This window comes from Apostichopus japonicus, chromosome 9, assembly GCF_037975245.1.
Source record: "Apostichopus japonicus isolate 1M-3 chromosome 9, ASM3797524v1, whole genome shotgun sequence".
Lineage (NCBI taxonomy): Eukaryota > Metazoa > Echinodermata > Holothuroidea > Aspidochirotida > Stichopodidae > Apostichopus > Apostichopus japonicus.
The window spans coordinates 14,947,357-14,970,197 of NC_092569.1; the positions used below are offsets into that span (position 1 = coordinate 14,947,357).

At 38.2% G+C, this 22,841-nt stretch overlaps 1 protein-coding gene across 1 annotated transcript in view; it reads left to right on the plus strand.

The window, feature by feature from the left end:
* The first annotated feature begins 18,614 nt into the window (after positions 1 to 18,614).
* Positions 18,615 to 22,841, plus strand: part of LOC139973915 (uncharacterized) — a 29,515-nt gene continuing 25,288 nt past the window's right edge. The window contains exon 1 of the mRNA XM_071980804.1: positions 18,615 to 20,260. Coding sequence (XP_071836905.1) covers positions 19,170 to 20,260 — 1,091 coding nt within the window. The 5' untranslated portion in view covers positions 18,615 to 19,169. The remainder of the gene's footprint in view (positions 20,261 to 22,841) is intronic.

The window sequence follows — 22,841 nt, forward strand, 5'->3', positions numbered from 1 at the left end:
TTGTTTGGGTTTACTACCTAACACAACCATGGCTGTCTAAGAACACCTCTTTATATTCATCACGTTTATGTTCTTCAATTGATTTATCATGCCTAAACCAGTGTTTTCAGAATCAAACAAATAATGAATCCATGGTGATAAGGAGAACTGGATCGAACATGTACAGTAAATTAAGCTCTGTTTTTTTTTTGATAAATTTGCCTTTGCTCCATTCCTTCTTGCGCAACCAGCATCTTTAATATCCACTTTACGGCTGTTTTATTTAATATTAAATAGTAGTATCATGTTTATATATATTTTTCATCTTCACTTGCAGTCACTATGAGTAAACCACAAGAGTCCTGCTCCCATATTGGCTTCGACTCAACATGGATGGAATTCTTTGACGGTCACTTTATTTCAAGGTAAATCCTATTCAAAGTACTGCTCCGGGTGTATAAGTGCATTCATGGAATGGCACCCGCCTATTTGTCAGACGATCTGTCCTACCAGGTCAATACTCGTTATACCTTGCGTTCTAGCAATACACCCACTCTCACTGTTCCCAGAACTAAACTGAAAACCTATGGCGACTGTGCCTTTCCATCAGCCGGGCCCAAGCTCGGGAATGGTCTGCCCATATCTGTGCGGAGTTCTCCCACTCTCAGTCAGTTCAAGTCTTGTTTGAAGACTCATTTTTTTCAAGCTGGCGTTCTATTAGGGTTGTACAGCGCTATTGAATACTGCGTAGATTTTAGCGCTTTATAAGTTCATTTATTATCATTATTAAGTTACATAGCTACCTGTAGATACACTGCTTGGATCTTCTATGCCATTGCATTGCTAAATAAAACAAAGGAGCAGATATCTTAGTGAATTTTACATTTGAACCCAACCTGAAAATCTGAAGATTCATGTATGTATTTTATATCCTCCTGTAAGCAGGAACTCGCAAAGAAGCCATCATTGGCGTATATCAAAGCTGCAAGCTGACCGAAGTCAGTCTCTCAGATTCATATTTTAACGTCCATGATTATGAATTGTCAATTGTCAACAACTCTGTAACTGGACGACATACATTAATCTTGGAGTGACTCTAACTCGGGACCTTATGATTGAAAGGCACCGGCGTTAACCACTGGGCTGACACTCCCTAACACTTCAAGATTAATTGAACAGTAAGATCCAATATTGTACATTTGAACAATGTGCCCCATTTTAGCCTGGAGGTTATTAACGGTAAAAGAAGAAAGGAAGATGTTTCTAGAGCAAAAATTTGTATTGTCTGGAAAAGGAGGCTTTCATTCTAAAAGTCGTTTTGACCAGTTAGCTGTTAAAATTGAGTAAAGACAGCTCATTGTCTGCTGTGCAAAAGCTGCTGCAACCTTTTGAATGTCAAATAAAATGAAAACAATTTTTTATTTATGATCTTTTTTCTGATTAAGTGGCCTCTGGGTTTTAAAGCATAGTTTTTACTACATGATTGAACTGATGGTAACTTTTGTAGACAAATTAGCAGTTGATTGGTTTATAGAATTCTTACAAATTCTAAACTCAAAAGTTTTTTTGTAAAAAAACTGGCTAGTATTCATTGAATGATTATTGGTTCATGGCGTTAATATGGTGTGACAGTTATGGTACAGTAGTTGCATACATGTATGCCATCCTTAGTTCGGTGGAGTGAACAGCTATATTTATCCTGATAGCATCACAGCTTGAATTGTATGTATTCTTGAGCTACAGCCTACATTGACGTGTACATACGACGATGTGGAATTCATTTGCCTTTAATATTCTCCCAGATAAGCACAGTATATAATGTACCTTTATGTATGTAGCAATGGCAAGGGTGGCAAAATCAGCAGAGAAGCGTAAACCGGTGCTGTGGCCGAGTGGATAAAGGCCGGTGGCGTTTGAAGCAATGAGGCTTTGAGCAATCGGAAGGTTTGGGGTTCGATTCCCGGTCGGGTCATAGTAAGGTGGGGTTTTCATCCAACAGCAATCTACGGTTTTCCCATCTGAAATGACTTTCAAGTTGAAAAGATTCCAAAATTTACTTTAAAATGTTAAGAGCAGTCAATAGCTCAAATGGATGCTACATGTTGCTGTTAAGTTGCCACAGTCTTCAGTTTAAAGGCAATTAACATACATTGCTTTACCAATGAACACCATTGAAGAACTCAGATGATGTACATGAAAACAAGCCAATATTTTGTTCAATTAACAGTCGCACTGGCAGTAAGAGTCACATTAGACATATCATATACACTTTGAAGGTTTCCTCCTGATTAAACAATGAAAAAAATAGAAATGATGTAACACAAAGCACAGAGATAATAACAATTCTGGATCATTATTGATATGGTTGCATTTATAAACCGTTTAATTTTAGAGCAGTGTTTCTTAACCTTATACAATACTTGCACAGGTCTGTTAGCAATTAAAATCTGAAACAAGTTTGCACCCATTTTTACCAGCCACACATGGATGTACGCTTTGCTCCATAAATATGTTCTTAATGCCTACAGCCTCACACATACCCCACTGGGAGACATGCCTGGCACTTCCTAGGGGGTGTACTGTATGCACCCCAGTGTATATAATGCTGATTAAGAGTGCTTGCACACTTGATACTCCTCTCATGATGATGGGTGTGATTCCGAAAACTGCAAATTATATTTCACTCCGCTTTTATTCTATTTCTTACAATCGCGTTGGATCCACCGCCAGGAAGTTATAATGTAAAACAGCAAGTCACATTGATGTTGGTACATGTACAGTATGTAACAGTTTTATGCAGCTAAAGCTCTGCTCTACTGTATATACTGCTCTATAGCAAAAATGAACAGGACACGACGTAATACGTCATCATGATCTCGGGTCACTGTGACCTGCCAAGCTTTGACAATTGTAATATATTGATATCCAGCACCGGATCTGAGGAGAATTAAGATCTCGGGGTCAGATCCTGAGCGGGAGAGCTTCACAGAAGGTGATCTTGAGGGGGGGAGGGGGAGGGATGATCACATCAGGGGAGGATCACGTCACATCCGGATCAGATCCCCTGCTCGAGATCTAGCGTGCAAGCACTCTTATGTGTATGAGGGCCAGTACTACATCCAATTATAAGTTTGAGTATATATATTGCACTGACAGAACCTGGCCTGAAGATATTAGTCAGAATGATGAATATTTCACATCTGAACCAAAGGAATATATCTTTCAAGTCCTAAAACTAGAGATTCTAACCAACGGTTCAGCTGGGTTCAAACCATTTTTGCTAATTCATGAAATTTTCATGCCCGTGTTTAATTTGAAAGAGTGCCCTCATAACAAATCTCGACTTCAAAAGCTAGAATGAGCTGTTAGTGCTGATCTTGGAAGGTAATCAATTGCCATTGTATATTTGTGCTTATAATATTATGTAGAGCTTACATGTTTACCAAAACTTAATTAATGTCACAATTAATTGCTCCATTGACTTATATCTATGTCACCTCCAGAGGCAATCAAAGTATGGATGAAGTTTTGAGACTGATAGTGCAAACATTGTAAATTTTCTTGATCATGGCATACCTGTAGATGGCTGTTTTGATATTCAGAGCTAGTACGACTTTAGAAAAGGGAAAATTCAACATAGCTTTTTCACTTTGTACTTTTTTTTTCACTTTTTTTCACCTCGTAAGTGCACACATGGAATCAAAAACAATAAAATACTTGAGCAGAGAATAATTTATCGGATATATATGGCATAGTAAACTGCTTTGCAAAATTTGCAGATTGCAATTTCAGAGATGTATAGATGTATACAATGTTTTTTTGTTTTTTTGGCTGCACAGTATTTGGGCAAGAGACAAATTTCAGACCCTTCAAAACACACAAGTTTGAATGTCACTAAAAAGTGACTTTCTTACCATCTTTAATCCTCCTGGGGTTTTTTCATCTCTGTACAATGCATATATACAGGGATGTGCCCAGGATTTCTTGAGTGCCGGGTATACTGACTGCCGTCCTGGTGGGGGTCCCCCTCCCCTTTGAGAAATTTTTCGATTTTTAAAGGTGCTCAGATGCCAAATGCTGGCACTTGTGTAGCTTTTGAAGCACATACGCTAGTTTTGCTAACAATTTACATTTATAAATTTTTTCTTTTAGTGAAATATATTACTTACTGTACAGTACCTGGAAAACGTTATTATTTTGTTGCAAAGAGATTTTACAAGGGACCGATTGAGAAACGTAAGTAATGTTTCTCGCATGCGTAACTGATGCATTATTAGTCTGTATGATTTTGGCATAGGCTAGGCCCAATTCATGTTGAATATATTGTTAGGAATGTCGGGATTTTAGATGAAAAAAGTGCTGGGCGGGAGTCTTGATTTTTAAGACAGTGCTGGGCGGTAATTTTTAGTGCTGGGCGGGGCCTCCCAGTGCTGCCCAGCGTGGGCACTTCCCTGCATATAGCCTCAGAAAATGCTGAGGTTAAATGCAATCTATGCAAAAATGAAAGCAAAGAGCAAGCAATGAGAGCAATATGTTTCTACTGTGGCAGTATGCTTTATAATTTGTGTAAACATTTTTCAGAAATGTAACAATGAGAATTCTTTGTCTCCACACTTTAACAATTTCAATCTGAACCCTACTTTCTAACTCTCCAGTTTTGTTTTTTGTTGTTGCTTTTTTTGCTGTTTTCAGTTGTCATGTATTTTTGTTTTCTTCAAAAGAAAGTTTTCTGTACTATCAACACAACACACGTCATGCAGGGTATTTCAAATTGGGCTTACGTATCTCTTTTGTCCGGTCGGTCTGTCAAAGGTGTTTGGTTGATACTAGAAGGTAGTAATGCAGAACGCTTAACAATGGGAGATTCTTTCAAATTTCTATTATTATAATGATAGCAAGTTTTATGACCATTTAATTTAGTTTTGAGCTTCAGTTCTGAACTAATTTTAAACTTGCAAGCACTTGTTGCTTATAATATAAAATATGACCTTGTCCTTGGAGCAGTTCACTAAATATATATGTCAAGTGCTGTCAATATATAGTAAGCTCAGTTTATTCAACTCAGTAAAACTCAGCTCTGTGCAAGGACCTCTCAGCTCCAGGTCTCATTAAAGGTAGTAAGTTTAATGTTAAATTGTTAATATGGTGTAGACTGTTAGTAAACACTGTTACCAGTCCAGTGGGCACCTTTTCTGAGAAGTGACCCTTTCTTAAACATGCAAAGTTCATCAGTTCAAATAGTGCTTAAACTTTTCCACCTTTGCACAGCATTTTGTTATGTGTGGTACTGGATGAATGATTCCCTGCAGGTTTGCTGCTGGATCGATTCTGTTTATTCTGTTTATTTCATCAGTTCCCATCGATTAATTTACCATGGGGGGGGGGGTGGGAGGGGGAACCTTATCATCAAGCTGATCGAGAGTGCTTCTCTCTTTAAGCCATCCATGACCTTTTCAATTCATAACTGTATCAGCCAGTGACTCACAAATTTATGAGAAATTCCTTTAACAAGATATTTAGGTAGACATACAATTTATGTCACATCATTCTCATTCCATCAGGGCAATTAATCAGCAGTTTTGGAGGTCTTTTGTGACAAATTTTTGACTTTATGTGTCCCCTTGAAGCAAATTGTTCAGTTTTGCAATAATTGTTTTAGACAAAAAAGGTTCTTGAAATATGTTCCTTTCATGCCAGTATTATTTTTTTCTCTATACATTGTCTCTGTTCAATGGACCAAGTTACCATATATCTTTTCACATTTATCTAGGCTTTTATACTAGCATAATTGAGGGAGCTCCCCTTTGCATGACCTCAATATACAGTATATTTAGGAAACTTAGCCAGACATGCATGGGATTGCAATCGAAAAGGGAATTAATGGTCGTTCATTCATATTCAAACTTATCATTTTTCAGACACCCTCATTTAAATGATCCTCTGAGAAGTGACCCTTTCTTAAACATGCAAAGTTCATCAGTTCAAATAGTGCTTAAACTTTACCACATTTGCACAGCATTTTGTTATGTGTGATACTGGATATGATTCCCTGCAGGTTTCCTGCTGTATCGATTCTGTTTATTTTATCAGTTCCCATCGACTAATTTACCGGGGGGAAGGGGGGAAGGGGGACCTAATCATCAAACTGATCAAGGGTGCTTCTCTCTTTAATAATACTAATAATAATAATAAATGAGACTTATATAGTGCCAAATCAGTAAACAAAAGTTACTGCTCAAAGCGCTTTACAAAGAAAGTAAATTAATTTACAAAAGAACAAGTGAAAAATGTGTCTTAAGTAGAATTTTGAAAGTAGAAAGTTTATAGCATGTTCGAATGTGATCTGGTAACTTGTTCCAGAGATAAGACCCAGAATATTGGAAGCTTCTGTAACCATAGTTCTTCAATCGTGGTTTTGGAACAGTTAAAAACAGTTTGTTGGAGGAACAAAGTGTGCGAGTTGGAGTATATGGCAAGAGAAGTTGTGACAGGTACACAGGCGGTTCAAGATGATGAGCACAGAAGGTGAGAAGAAGTATTTTATACTGGATTCTGTAGCTGATCGGGAGCCAATGAAGTTCCTTCAGAAGTGGGGTGGTGCGGCACTATCTTCCTTTCTTTTTCACAATACGGGCAGCAGTGTTTTGGATCTCTTGGAGTTTCTTGATGGTCGAATCAGGAAGGCCAAATAAAAGTGAATTATGAAAATCAAGCTTTGATGTCACAAACACATGGACCAGTATCTCGCAAGTCTTATTATCGCTTTTGCATGATCTCAATATTTAGGAAACTTAGCCGGACATGCATGGGATTGCAATCGAAAAGGGAATTAATGGTCGTTCATTCATACTTAGTAAAGATTCCTAAGCCATCCATGACCTTTTCAATTCATAACTGTATCAGCCAGTGACTCACAAATTTATGAGATATTCATTTGACAAGATATTTAGGTAGATATGTTTATGTTACAGCATTCTCATTCCTTCAGGGCAATTAATCAGCAGTTTTGGAGGTCTTTTGTGAGGAAATTTTTACTTTTGTGTGTATCCTTGAAGCAAATTGTTCAGTTTTGCAATAATTGTTTTAGACAAAAAAGGTTCTTGAAATATGTTCCTTTCATGCCAGTATTATTTTTTTCTCTATACATTGTCTCTGTTCAATGGACCAAGTTACCATATATCTTTTCACATTTATCTAGGCTTTTATACTAGCATAATTGAGGGAGCTCCCCTTTGCATGACCTCAATATTTAGGAAACTTAGCCAGACATGCATGGGATTGCAATCGAAAAGGGAATTAATGGTCGTTCATTCATATTCAAACTTATCATTTTTCAGACACCCTCATTTAAATGATCCTCTGAGAAGTGACCCTTTCTTAAACATGCAAAGTTCATCAGTTCAAATAGTGCTTAAACTTTACCACATTTGCACAGCATTTTGTTATGTGTGATACTGGATATGATTCCCTGCAGGTTTCCTGCTGTATCGATTCTGTTTATTTTATCAGTTCCCATCGACTAATTTACCGGGGGGAAGGGGGGAAGGGGGACCTAATCATCAAACTGATCAAGGGTGCTTCTCTCTTTAATAATACTAATAATAATAATAAATGAGACTTATATAGTGCCAAATCAGTAAACAAAAGTTACTGCTCAAAGCGCTTTACAAAGAAAGTAAATTAATTTACAAAAGAACAAGTGAAAAAATGGGTCTTAAGTAGAATTTTGAAAGTAGAAAGTTTATAGCATGTTCGAATGTGATCTGGTAACTTGTTCCAGAGATAAGACCCAGAATATTGGAAGCTTCTGTAACCATAGTTCTTCAATCGTGGTTTTGGAACAGTTAAAAACAGTTTGTTGGAGGAACAAAGTGTGCGAGTTGGAGTATATGGCAAGAGAAGTTGTGACAGGTACACAGGCGGTTCAAGATGATGAGCACAGAAGGTGAGAAGAAGTATTTTATACTGGATTCTGTAGCTGATCGGGAGCCAATGAAGTTCCTTCAGAAGTGGGGTGGTGCGGCACTTTCTTCCTTTCCTTTTCACAATACGGGCAGCAGTGTTTTGGATCTCTTGGAGTTTCTTGATGGTCGAATCAGGAAGGCCAAATAAAAGTGAATTAAGAAAATCAAGCTTTGATGTCACAAACACATGGACCAGTATCTCGCAAGTCTTATTATCGCTTTTGCATGATCTCAATATTTAGGAAACTTAGCCGGACATGCATGGGATTGCAATCGAAAAGGGAATTAATGGTCGTTCATTCATACTTAGTAAAGATTCCTAAGCCATCCATGACCTTTTCAATTCATAACTGTATCAGCCAGTGACTCACAAATTTATGAGATATTCATTTGACAAGATATTTAGGTAGATATGTTTATGTTACAGCATTCTCATTCCTTCAGGGCAATTAATCAGCAGTTTTGGAGGTCTTTTGTGAGGAAATTTTTACTTTTGTGTGTATCCTTGAAGCAAATTGTTCAGTTTTGCAATAATTGTTTTAGACAAAAAAGGTTCTTGAAATATGTTCCTTTCATGCCAGTATTATTTTTTTCTCTATACATTGTCTCTGTTCAATGGACCAAGTTACCATATATCTTTTCACATTTATCTAGGCTTTTATACTAGCATAATTGAGGGAGCTCCCCTTTGCATGACCTCAATATTTAGGAAACTTAGCCAGACATGCATGGGATTGCAATCGAAAAGGGAATTAATGGTCGTTCATTCATATTCAAACTTATCATTTTTCAGACACCCTCATTTAAATGATCCTCTGAGAAGTGACCCTTTCTTAAACATGCAAAGTTCATCAGTTCAAATAGTGCTTAAACTTTACCACATTTGCACAGCATTTTGTTATGTGTGATACTGGATATGATTCCCTGCAGGTTTCCTGCTGTATCGATTCTGTTTATTTTATCAGTTCCCATCGACTAATTTACCGGGGGGAAGGGGGGAAGGGGGACCTAATCATCAAACTGATCAAGGGTGCTTCTCTCTTTAATAATACTAATAATAATAATAAATGAGACTTATATAGTGCCAAATCAGTAAACAAAAGTTACTGCTCAAAGCGCTTTACAAAGAAAGTAAATTAATTTACAAAAGAACAAGTGAAAAAATGGGTCTTAAGTAGAATTTTGAAAGTAGAAAGTTTATAGCATGTTCGAATGTGATCTGGTAACTTGTTCCAGAGATAAGACCCAGAATATTGGAAGCTTCTGTAACCATAGTTCTTCAATCGTGGTTTTGGAACAGTTAAAAACAGTTTGTTGGAGGAACAAAGTGTGCGAGTTGGAGTATATGGCAAGAGAAGTTGTGACAGGTACACAGGCGGTTCAAGATGATGAGCACAGAAGGTGAGAAGAAGTATTTTATACTGGATTCTGTAGCTGATCGGGAGCCAATGAAGTTCCTTCAGAAGTGGGGTGGTGCGGCACTTTCTTCCTTTCCTTTTCACAATACGGGCAGCAGTGTTTTGGATCTCTTGGAGTTTCTTGATGGTCGAATCAGGAAGGCCAAATAAAAGTGAATTAAGAAAATCAAGCTTTGATGTCACAAACACATGGACCAGTATCTCGCAAGTCTTATTATCGCTTTTGCATGATCTCAATATTTAGGAAACTTAGCCGGACATGCATGGGATTGCCATCGAAAAGGGAATTAATGGTCATTCATTCATACTTAGTAAAGATTCCTAAGCCATCCATGACCTTTTCAATTCATAACTGTATCAGCCAGTGACTCACAAATTTATGAGATATTCATTTGACAAGATATTTAGGTAGATATGTTTATGTTACAGCATTCTCATTTCTTCAGGGCAATTAATCAGCAGTTTTGGAGGTCTTTTGTGAGGACATTTTGACTTTTGTGTGTATCCTTGAAGCAAATTGTTCAGTTTGCAAAGTTGTATATTTGACAAAAAAAGGTTCTTTAACTTATGTTCCTTTCATGTCAGTATTATTTTTATCTCTATACATTGTCTCTGTTCAATGGACCAAGTTACCATATATCTTTTCACATTTATCTAGGCTTTTATACTAGAATAATTGAGGGAGCTCTCCTTTGCATGATCTCAATATTTAGGAACCTTAGCCAGACATGCATGGGATTGCAATTGAAAAGGGAATTAATGGTCGTTCATTCATGTTCAAACTTATCATTTTTCAGACACCCTCATTTAAATGATCCTCTGAGAAGTGACCCTTTCTTAAACATGCAAAGTTCATCAGTTCAAATAGTGCTTAAACGTTACCACTTTTGCACAGCATTTTGTTATGTGTGAAACTGGATAAATGATTCCCTGCAGGTTTCCTGCTGGATAGATTCTGTTTATTTTATCAGTTCCCATCGACTAATATACCGTGGAGGGGTGGGGGGAGGGGGGACCTAATCATCAAACTGATCAAGGGTGCTTCTCTCTTTAAGCCATCCATGACCTTTTCAATTCATAACTGTATCAGCCAGTGACTCACAAATTCATGAGATATTCATTTGACGAGATATTTAGGTAGATATGTTTATGTTACAGCATTCTCATTCCTTCAGGGCAATTAATCAGCAGTTTTGGAGGTCTTTTGTGAGGAAATTTGACTTTATGTGTACCCTTGAACTTTATTCAGTTTGCAATAGTTGTTTTTGACCAAAAAAGGTTTTTGAACTTAAGTTTATTAGTATTATTTTTTTCTCTATACATTGTCTCTGTTCAATGGACCAAGTTACCATATATCTTTTCACATCTATTCGAGGCTTTTATAATAGAATAATTGAGGGAGCTCCCCTTTGCATGATCTCAATATTTAGGAAACTTAGCAAGACATGTATGGGATCGCAATCGAATAGGGAATTAATGGTCGTTCATTCATGTACAAACTTGTACATTATTTTTCAGACACCCTCATTTAAATGATCCTCTTCTGGCCGTCGACGAGGTGACGATTGTGGATCCTACCTCCACTCTGACATGCCTGATATCAGTATTGGCATGACTGTATAACTAATCAAATGTTGAACTTCAGTATGTGTATTATATTCTGATCATATAAATATGGCAAACAGTCAGTCAAGTTTTACTGATTACTCCATGCAGGTTCCATGGTCCTCAGGGAATGATTTTGTTCCTTTTTCTTTCATTAGTAGGGCCAGTAGATCCTGTAGCAGTGGCGGAGCTAGAGGTATTGGTCAGGGAGGGCGAGAATGGTCTGTAGGGGCGCTTTCGACACTATCTAAGCGGAGCGCCACCACAGGTTGGCGTGGAGCGTACAGAAATTTTTTGAGTAAAGATACTCCCTAGATGGCCGGAAATGACCCTTTCCGGGCCTTGCTAATTTGCATATAAACAAAGAATAAATAGGTGTCACCGCCAACAAAATGTGACAAATGTCAATAGGTTGATGAGAGTGCAATATAAAAGTCAATAATCGCGAATAAGTAAAAAGTGGTAAAAAGCTGAAAGGGCGCCAGCAGTACATTTGAGTCCGTCAGGGGGAGCATCAGCCCCCCCTGACTGTATGGACGCTCCGCCACTGTCCTGTAGCAATAGCATGTAAGGTTTCCATGGTCCTCTGGGAATGTTTTTTTACTTTTCTTTCATTAGTAGGGCCAGTAGATCCTGTAGCACTAGCATGTAAGGTTTCGATGGTCCTCGGGGAATGTTTTTTTACTTTTCTTGCATTGGTAGGGCCAGTAGATCCTGTAGCACTAGCATGTAAGGTTTTGATGGTCCTTGGGGAATGTTTTTTTACTTTTCTTTCATTCGTAGGGCCAGTAGATCCTGTAGCACTAGCATGTAAGGTTTCGATGGTCCTCGGGGAATGTTTTTTTACTTTTCTTTCATTCGTAGGGCCAGTAGATCCTGTAGCACTAGCATGTAAGGTTTCGATGGTCCTCGGGGAATGTTTTTTTACTTTTCTTTCATTCGTAGGGCCAGTACATCCTGTAGCACTAGCATGTAAGGTTTCGATGGTCCTCGGGGAATGTTTTTTTACTTTTCTTTCATTAGTAGGGCCAGTAGATCCTGTAGCACTAGCATGTAAGGTTGCGATAGCATGTAAGATTTCCATGGTCCTCGGGGAATGTTTTTTTACTTTTCTTTCATTAGTAGGGCCAGTAGATCCTGTAGCACTAGCATGTAAGGTTTCGATGGTCCTCGGGGAATGTTTTTTTACTTTTCTTGCATTGGTAGGGCCAGTAGATCCTGTAGCACTAGCATGTAAGGTTTCGATGGTCCTCGGGGAATGTTTTTTTACTTTTCTTGCATTGGTAGGGCCAGTAGATCCTGTAGCACTAGCATACATGTAAGGTTTCGATGGTCCTCGGGGAATGTTTTTTTACTTTTCTTGCATTGGTAGGGCCAGTAGATCCTGTAGCACTAGCATACATGTAAGGTTTCGATGGTCCTCGGGGAATGTTTTTTTACTTTTCTTTCATTGGTAGGGCCAGTAGATCCTGTAGCACTAGTATACATGTAAGGTTTCGATGGTCCTCGGGGAATGTTTTTTTACTTTTCTTTCATTGGTAGGGCCAGTAGATCCTGTAGCACTAGCATACATGTAAGGTTTCGATGGTCCTCGGGGAATGTTTTTTTACTTTTCTTTCATTGGTAGGGCCAGTAGATCCTGTAGCACTAGCATACATGTAAGGTTTCGATGGTCCTCGGGGAATGTTTTTTTTATTTTTCTTTCATTTGTAGGGCCAGTAGATCCTGTAGCACTAGCATACATGTAAGGTTTCGATGGTCCTCGGGGAATGTTTTTTTACTTTTCTTTCATTTGTAGGGCCAGTAGATCCTGTAGCACTAGCATACATGTAAGGTTTCCATGGTCCTCGGGGAATGTTTTTTTACTTTTCTTTCATTAGTAGGGCCAGTAGATCCTGTAGCACTAGCATACATGTAAGGTTTCCATGGTCCTCGGGGAATGTTTTTTTTACTTTTCTTTCATTGGTAGGGCCAGTAGATCCTGTAGCACTAGCATGTAAGGTTTCGATGGTCCTCGGGGAATGTTTTTTTACTTTTCTTTCATTGGTAGGGCCAGTAGATCCTGTAGCACTAGCATGTAAGGTTTCGATGGTCCTCGGGGAATGTTTTTTTACTTTTCTTTCATTGGTAGGGCCAGTAGATCCTGTAGCACTAGCATGTAAGGTTTCGATGGTCCTCGGGGAATGTTTTTTTACTTTTCTTTCATTGGTAGGGCCAGTAGATCCTGTAGCACTAGCATGTAAGGTTTCGATGGTCCTCGGGGAATGTTTTTTTACTTTTCTTTCATTGGTAGGGCCAGTAGATCCTGTAGCACTAGCATGTAAGGTTTCGATGGTCCTCGGGGAATGTTTTTTTACTTTTCTTTCATTGGTAGGGCCAGTAGATCCTGTAGCACTAGCATGTAAGGTTTCGATGGTCCTCGAGGAATGTTTTTTTACTTTTCTTTCATTGGTAGGGCCAGTAGATCCTGTAGCACTAGCATGTAAGGTTGCGATGGTCCTCGAGGAATGTTTTTTTACTTTTCTTTCATTAGTAGGGCCAGTAGATCCTGTAGCACTAGCATGTAAGGTTTCGATGGTCCTCGGGGAATGTTTTTTTACTTTTCTTGCATTAGTAGGGCCAGTAGATCCTGTAGCACTAGCATGTAAGGTTTCGATGGTCCTCGGGGAATGTTTTTTTACTTTTCTTGCATTGGTAGGGCCAGTAGATCCTGTAGCACTAGCATACATGTAAGGTTTCGATGGTCCTCGGGGAATGTTTTTTTACTTTTCTTTCATTGGTAGGGCCAGTAGATCCTGTAGCACTAGCATGTACACAAGTGATCGTGCAATACCATTTCTCCCTACAGTAGTATATAAAATCATGAATATTCATTTTCAGGCATTGTAGTGCATAAATTTGTGTCATAAACAGTATACCATGTTTACCTAGAGATTGATTTGACCATCAATCAATTATCAGGAATAAATTTCAAGAGTGAAATTCATCCTATCTTGTATGTAGGTCTGTAGTATAAATGGGGACCTGTGAGGTCAACTGTCGGTTGGGCGCTGTTTAGCTGCTGCCATGTGGAGGGATTGTTTCTGTGCTTGACAGGTTATCGTTGACCAGGGTAATATTGTGAGGACCGTTATCAGTGCAGGATGCATCTGCGCTTATTGATTTAAGTAATGTAATTAATTAATCGACAATTTGGACAAGATAAATTCCATTGCATAATATATAACAAATAAAGGGTATTACAATCACACTGCACCTTTCACGCGACAGAATGTATTAAAAGAACTTACTGTAGGACATGATCTTGTCAATTGATATAGATCTGTACATAATTATTCGTTTAAATATCAGAGGACTGCTAGTAGCTTGATATTCCTAGAATTTGAGTTTTGAATAGATGTTTTCAATTTAGTAAAGATTATTTTTTGAACACAGAGTTTAGTTGTTGCATGACTACTTTTTCTCTTTGGTTTCTTTGTAATTTCCTTTCTATCTAGGTAAATATATGTTGCTATGTATACTCATATATACTCTCTGTCTGGACAGTTCTGGTTCTCACTTCATTCTTGGACAAATGTAAAACTCAATTGCTCTATGTACATTAGTCTGACAGTTATCAGAAATTTGAGCAAATTGTATGGCAAGGAATCACAGAAACCTGCACGCTATTTTGGAAGGCTGTTAACTTTTGCATCTCATCAAAGCCATTATCTACATAGGCGTAGGAGCCTGATTTGATTTGGGGGGGCTGTAACGACTTGCCCGAAAAATATTACCAAAATTTTTCGCGCGCTACGCGCGCGTTCAACATCTTAATGTGCTATCATATAGTCATTCATTGGTTATTACATCACATGACGATAACCGATGAACGCATATATGACAAGCACAATAAGATGTTAAACGCGCGCGGAACGCGCGAAAAATTTGGGTTGTATTTTCCCTCTTATTACCATTCCATATTGGTTATAACTATTGGGGAAGTCGTCACAATAATAACGATAATAATAATTTCAGTTTAACCATTGAAAAACACATTGCAAATTATTATTCTTTCCGTAGGTGCCCGAAAAATTCTCAGCATATTGCCCGAATTTTCACCCCCCCTCCCCCAAAAAAATTGAAAAACACATTGCAAACTTTTCTTCTTTCAGTACGTGCCCGAAAAATTCTCAGCATATTGCCCGAATTTTCACCAACAATTTTGTTTGGGGGGGCTGCAGCCCCCCCAGCCCCCCCGCCTCCTACGCCTATGATTATCTAGGATCCTGTGAGTCAAAACGACTGCAACATTGTTGCACTTGGTTTTGCTTATTTGCCCATTTAAGTTTGCATGGCATTTTGTTAAATGTGAAATTGCATAAACTATATCCTGGGAAGGAAGAAGGGGATGGGGGTGAGAGGTGGAGAGGAGAGGAGTGGAGAGGATGGCATCTAGAGGAAGGAGGAAGAGGAGAACATGGCAATATCATACATAAATCACTGATGTTTTATTTATTAGTTGGTTTCAAACTTTACTATACCATGTTCTATCACCACAGTTTAAACATGAAGGGCCACTTTACATAAAGACATGTTCGCCCAATTTTCCTTGTGAACCCAACTTTAGCAGTACATATCTTTTGAGGCCCAGACAATTTTGGGAGTATTTTCAAGGTCATATTTTAGCTAGTTATCAAGATAGAATCTATTTTGAGGCAAAGTTAATCGAAAGCAGGGTCTACCTAACTGAATAGAATCTAGGGGGAGCCATAAGGTTTCTATATTCCTCAGGGTTATCCATTTAGACTTTTACAACGTAACCTCTATGTACCTTTGTCCCTGCAGTAAAGATTGAAGAAATATAGTTGGATATTACGTCGTAAGTAAATATTGATATTCACGAATAAATTGCTCACTATAGACTGGACTTGGAACAAGGTTATGATCATATGTACACTTGTCAGTACAATTATATATCTATATCTTGGATTACAAGTGGAAAGGTAAACACTGCTCAGTTTTTGTTATGTTAAATCAAGACGACCAAAGAATGGGCAAACATTCCAACTTAAAACGGTCAATATATAAAGCTACCCGGCTCTTGTGTCAAAACTGTAGTATGTGTGGTGTATATATATCTTTATCTATCAAACGCTGTGCCAGAGATACGTCATTCATCAGCACAGGACATCCATTCCTACCTGCGATAATTGACGTAATTTTCGCGTTACTTTCATCTACCACTGGAGTGCTACCTTGTGTATTTTGCCATGTTACAAACATTGGTTTTTATCGAAAAGCAATTTGGACTTGGCCAGGACAGTTAATGTCAAATGCATTAAATGGATCAGCACAAATCTCTGGGACATATTAGTATGCATTAACAATTAAAAGACATAATTGCATACATGGGGCTGAAGCCAGAAGTATCTTTTTGTGACGGGACGGAATTTGGTGTACTCTACCCTAATCACATGGATATACAGTACGCATTAACGTTACATAATTGCATGTATATAGACGGAAAGGCCTTTGGATGCACGGCAACTTTCAAAAGCAAACTTGGGTATTATCTATGGCAAAGCTTTTGACATTTTCATTAGGAATTTATTGACCTTTGGTGCAGGTTTTATTCATTCATTTTATGGAACTGTTTTCAGGCCTAGAATTACTGTACATACTTTTTGCCTCTTACACAAAAAAAGGGGTCCCTACTAAGAAATCTACATGGCTAAAGTCAAGTTTTTAATTGGCATTTTCTTGAATTTAAGTACACATCAGTTTAATACTTAGAACTTAATACTTAGATACTTAATACTTAGATACTTAATACTTAGATACTTAATACTTAGAACAATTCTAACCCAATAATATTTGCTGATACTCTAAGTGGTCCAATTCTTCCCCAGCTGAATTTAAAAAAATCCAATTTTAGGTGGGGACCTTGGCCCTCCACCCCACCCCTCCCCCACCGGTTCCTTCACGTTGCACATGCCACTTTCTCAGGTAGTTTGATGGGTATTCAGATATGTTTGCATGGCTTGGTAAGATCTCATCATTAATATTACCTCCGCATTTACCATTGTTATCATACACGTCCTTACTTGCAATACAAATATATCACCTTAAAGTGACATAGTTTACAGCAGCAGCAGCAAAAAAATAAAAAAATAAATAAAAATATAAAAAAATAAAAAATAAATAAAAAAAACACATAACTGAATGTCTGTCACTACATTTGTCAAACAACTCCAATACTCACCCTCAATACACCCGCCTCCCTTTTTTAATTTTTTTTTTCAACCTCATTCAAAGAACTTATTAGCAAAACCTTGCATTAAGAACTATTTATATGTAGACCCTAATTGTTTAGTCTAAATATGACTCAGAATGCAACCTTTCCAGATTTTTCCTATAGTTTCATCATCCCTTTATAATTTCTATAATTTTGGTAGACAAAAAAATAGCAGATCTTACCCTTGATTTTTGGTGTATTATCTCTTCCTGATCTACTAGTATTATGTGGAATATATACCTGCAGATTTTGATAAGCCCATGAATATACTGTATGTACGTATGTATGATGTGTGTATGTAGTTTAGATCCTCCTGCAAGCAGGAACTTGCGAAGAAGCCATCATTGGCTTAAATCAAAGCCGCAAGCTGACCAAAGTCAGTCTATTAGATTCATATTTTAACGTCCATGAGTATGAATTGTCAACAACTCTGTAACTGCACGACATACTGTACATTAATCTTGGAGTGGTTCGAACACGGGACCTTATGATTGCTATAGACCAGGGGTGGGCAACCTACGGCCCGAGGGCCACATGAGGCCTGCCAGTGATTTTTTTTTGTGGCCTGTGAGATGTCTTAAGAAAAAGAAAAAAAAATCAATCTATATAACATTATCACAAAAAACGAGCTAGCTGCTTAGAATTAATCAGCACTATAAATGATGCGGTCAGGTAGGCCTATTTTCCCCATTAATTATCAACTGTACTGAATTGACATTATGTTTTTGTGAATACAGATAAAAGCACACACACCTATTGATGGCCCATTCATCCAAAAAGGTTGCCCACCCCTGCTACAGATTGTTCCCTATAGACTGATTTAACAATGAACTGCTATCATGACTACCCTCCCTTCCCCAGTCGTTAAATTATAGACCTGAATTCCGTCTCTAGGTTTTTTTCTTTTTCTCCTTGTTCTTTGTCTATTATTACTAATGATTTTTTTTTTTGAAGGCTGTAATGGAAGCAGTCATTCGTGCGTGACTTTGTTAGTCAGTTTCCTGCGAGAGGAAACATAAATATTTGCGTACATGAGATAACTTCTGTTTAGTGAGAAGAAGTATCTAGTCAACATCTTTTAAAATTGTAACAATGTGCAAAAAATCCAGTATATTGATTTATTTACCCGACTGAAAAAGGTCTCTACCTAAAGGGGCAAAATGTCCAATATTTGATCGACTTATCAAGTCGTGTTCGAGGCTTTTAATTGTCAGCCTTAATCAGACCTTAGCTCTTTTACAAACAGTATCTATATATTAACTCTTTTGGTTACTATGGTAACATATAGTCTCTTTAAAATTGCATTATGCATCACATTCTTCAATTTCAGTATAGATAGCCTACATATATACAGTATATTCACACATGTGGGTAAAGTTTGATCACCGCAGAACAGGAGGATCAGCGGAAAACAGAATAATTAGCGGAATACAGATCGGGAAGACTCTGCTTACGGTTCAAATTATGTAATACGTACGTACGTGCACAATTTTCAACGAATCGTGGTTGCGTGGCCAAAAGATTTACTTTACAAATTATGTAAGCATGGTGTACTGTGAAAGAGACAGTGTGTGCATTTATCATTTGCCAGAAAGAGAATATACGTAGATCTGCTGTTTGTGGAGGAGTAGAGGAATAGATCATAAATTCACAGGGTTATTTTCTGTTGGATACATGAAATGTTGGGACAGTATATTGATTCAAACAGATCTCATGACTCTTTCATATTCTTAAAAGAGGAGTCGCTTTCTTGAGACTGATGTACATGTGCAAGTTAAACTTGGTGACGAGATCTACATATATGTAGCTACATGGAAAATATAGGACAGTTGTTGAACTTGCAATCATTTATCTATATGATGCTTTCTCTAGTGTCAACCAACTTAATTTAAATGGCCAGGTAAGGAGTTGGTCAGATGTCTAGACATGAGTGATTTTAGTTTAAGGAGCATCCGAATGAAAATACAAGACCGTAGACAAACTCCTGCCTCAAATGAGAATGGAAGGAAAACGAACATCGAAACGGAGAAAAAGAGTGGAAATTATTATAGCACAGTGAAGTGGAGACAATCCGATGCCTGTGTAACACGTTCTGTCAGTAACGTGAGTAATAAAAACCCTTCTTCCGATCCGGACACGTCCGTGCCCTTGAAGCATGTTAGAGGGGAGCGTGGTCTAGGTGGAGATGAAGCGGTCAGTCTTTCTCATCCGTGGTATCGCTCGCGCTCCGGCAGATCCGTTCATGAACGACCAGAGACGGTCGAGACCGACCCCGACATCATGAAAGAGTTACTGTACTATAGGAAATTATTGACGAAAGGACCGTTGTTACAAAAGGAGAACCTGGATCTCATCCAGACGATTCAGAAGGTGAAGAGATTACCCGCCTCTCTGAGGACGAAGAGGGATGCCCCTGTGCGGGCAGAGGGAACTCTGTCTCCACGGCAACTGCAGCAGCTGGAGGATAGTTTCTCTGCAGGGGCAAGTTCATTAGGTGGGGAGATAAACTGTACAGAATGTAAGCAACTAAATCATGCAGTGGAAAGAATGAAATCCAACGAAGATTTGTTGGACAGCTTCAGAGAGGACTTCTTGAAATCGGTCGAGTCAAACGCCGGAATGCAAATAAGAAACGAGGAAAATTCTAGGTTCAGAGAAATAGACGGCCAAGAGAAAGAAGATGACTGTGACGAGTTTATGTCCGAGGATGGAAAACTTGCAACGACCGGTGGAAGTAACGTTGAACTGAATTTACCTAGCAGTACTGACAAAGTCTCTCTGATTCCAAAGACGGAACATTTAACATCGGAATCAGAGGTCTCGAGTCTGGAGAGCATTCCCGTAGACAAAAAATCACAGGACCTCTCGACAGCAATCAAGCGATCACTCTCAGCCGTTTCTTTCTTTGAGAATGGCCAAGCCGCTGGTTTGGAAAAACGTTTATCGTTGGACTGCAGTAGTTCACTCACCGGTTTCTCTGTCGATAGAGCTTTTTCTCAAGTTGTGAAAGAAAACAGGCAAGTAAATTCCTTTTACTTCAGGCGGCTGAGCTGCATCATCGAGTGCATCATTTATATTTTCTTACTTTACAGTTTTGCTCATACGCAGCTTACCTGCTTTGTCACAACAACTGCACTCTTATTATTTACAACGTAATCACTTCATCTACGTAGATATAATCTGATAAATTTAAGGACATATCCCTCATCATTCATTAGTCTTGGCCCATATACCATAGCGAGGACGGCCAGACACCCAGTAAGAGAACAGATGTTCCGACAATTAATCCAGGGCACTATCCCCCATCCGACACGCAATACCTCTCGCAAGAGGCATACTGGTCTGGTATTTCTAATAAAAGGTTCCGAAGCAGACCTGACGATTGGTTAGCTCTATAAGCATTACTACCACTGCGCAAACTCCCGAGTAGGCCTACTTGAAATCCAAAGTATTTAATTAAGTCCCAGTGTCTGAGTTCTGAGTTTTTAGAATCTGATCACCAGGGTCCAAGTTCAGTAATTTAGAATCCGAGTACCAAGTATATACAAGTATTGTCTCATCTGAGTATACCTTTTTTGCACTATGGAGCTGTCATAATTTTTTTTTTTAATATACTACAACCTGATGCTTGTTGTGCTTCCTGATGATCACAGTTGAATGTGATGAAATTGCTCAGATCTTGTTCAAGTTGAGGCAATTTCAGAATTGTCTCAATATCATATTATCAGAGATTTTCTGATATTGGTATGACAAGGTGTCAGTATATTTGGCAAGTAACTTCCTGATGTGTACATAGGAGTGTTCTGTTTATAGCTCCATGGTTAGACTAAATAGTAATACTTACTGGTGTGTATCTAGAGAGATATACATGAGTAAAGTTGTGATGCCCAGCTTGTAAACACGATTTCCCAAGATGGGAAGGTTGGACCAATTTCATGTTTAGATGTACAGTACCACATAGAGTACAAGAAGCTTATTATTTTTTTGTGGAGGTCAAAGGTCATTTGGAGTCACCACGGGGGTAAACTTTTGAAAACCAGGCTTGAAAACATGATATCTCAATAAATTGGAAGCTTGGGCAGATCTCATACTTGTTATGAAGGTGCATGTATAACATGGAATAAAAGAAGCCTGTTGATTTTGGTGGAGTTCAAAGGTCATTTGGGGACAACAAATGCCAACATTTACTTCACTCCCCTCTTACCTGTCTCTCTACCCTAACACACCTTCCTAACCATAATATCGCAAGTGTAGCTTGGACAGATTGCATATATGATATGTAATTGTACCACATTGAGTACAAGAAGCCTAATGTCAATGGTCGTTTGAGTTCACCAGGTGTCAGATTGTGAAAACCATGTCTTACACAATATTTCAACAAGGACAGATGTCATATTTAGTATGTTGATGTATCACATTTAGTACAAGAAGCCTGTTGTTGAGGTCAATGGTCATTTCAGGACAGCCTCTGTCAGTGTGAATTTATTGTTTGTCACATCACACTGCTTTTCACTGCATTACTAATATCAAGTATGTTGTACACCCTCACTATACATTACGTCAGATTCATGAAGAAAACTGCTCATGTTACATCATCGAAACCACAATGCATTTTTGCATTCTGGTTTATGTTACTAGAACTAATAAAGTACTCTTCCTTAGTGAGTACCAAGCACTTTGAATGGAGTACAAGTATGCTAGTCCGATTACTGAATGACGATCGAGTATGAGTACCGAGTACTCTAGTATTATACTCGTGTGTAACCTAACTACCATTTGAGTACTACGTACCAATGATCTCCAGACTATCCAAATTGAAGCACTGCAGGTGGACATTGTGGCTTAATATTTTGAAGCATACAGTACATCAGACTTATTCATTGAGGTTGGAAATATTCACGTCTTACTATGCCTATCATGTCTGTCGGCCTATTTATATAACATAAGTTAGTCTCCTATGGTCAAACAAAATGCCGCTCATTCAAGGGTTCAATCCGAGTACAACTTTAGCAATTTAAAAACATGTCAATCATACTACTGTAAAGGTTTCTGTCAAAGCATTAATTTGCTATGTTTGCAATATCTTTTGTTAAACTTCCTATATCCTTAAACAATTAAAGTTAAAAGATCTCAAAAATGCAATATCTTTTGTTAAACTTCCTATATGTCAATTGACGTATGTGGTCCTAAAGTCAACCGCAACATCCTGGTTATTATTATTTTTTTTTATTTTGAGGACTGTACCGTTTGTATAAAAACTTTTGAGCATTCAGTGACTATTATTTGACTGTCTGGTATATTGTAAGCCAAAAGTAATTTTCAATTTAGTTATTCCAGTTTTTCAGCTTTAAAGTATGCTAAATAATTTGGAATGCTCCTTTAAGGCTACATTGATTAAAGGCATCGAAGACTCGCCCCAACCTGTGTGTCGCCCTCTGAAAAAAGGTTGTCTGAACAGCAAATTTGGTTGTGCATGTATCTAAGAAAAAATGTGAAAAAGAAAGAAGTAGCCAGTAAGCGTGCCAATAAAACTCCCCTCTGTGTGGCTGGAAAAGACCTATCACTAGACCCTTGTTTTATTTAAGAATCTCCAAAGTG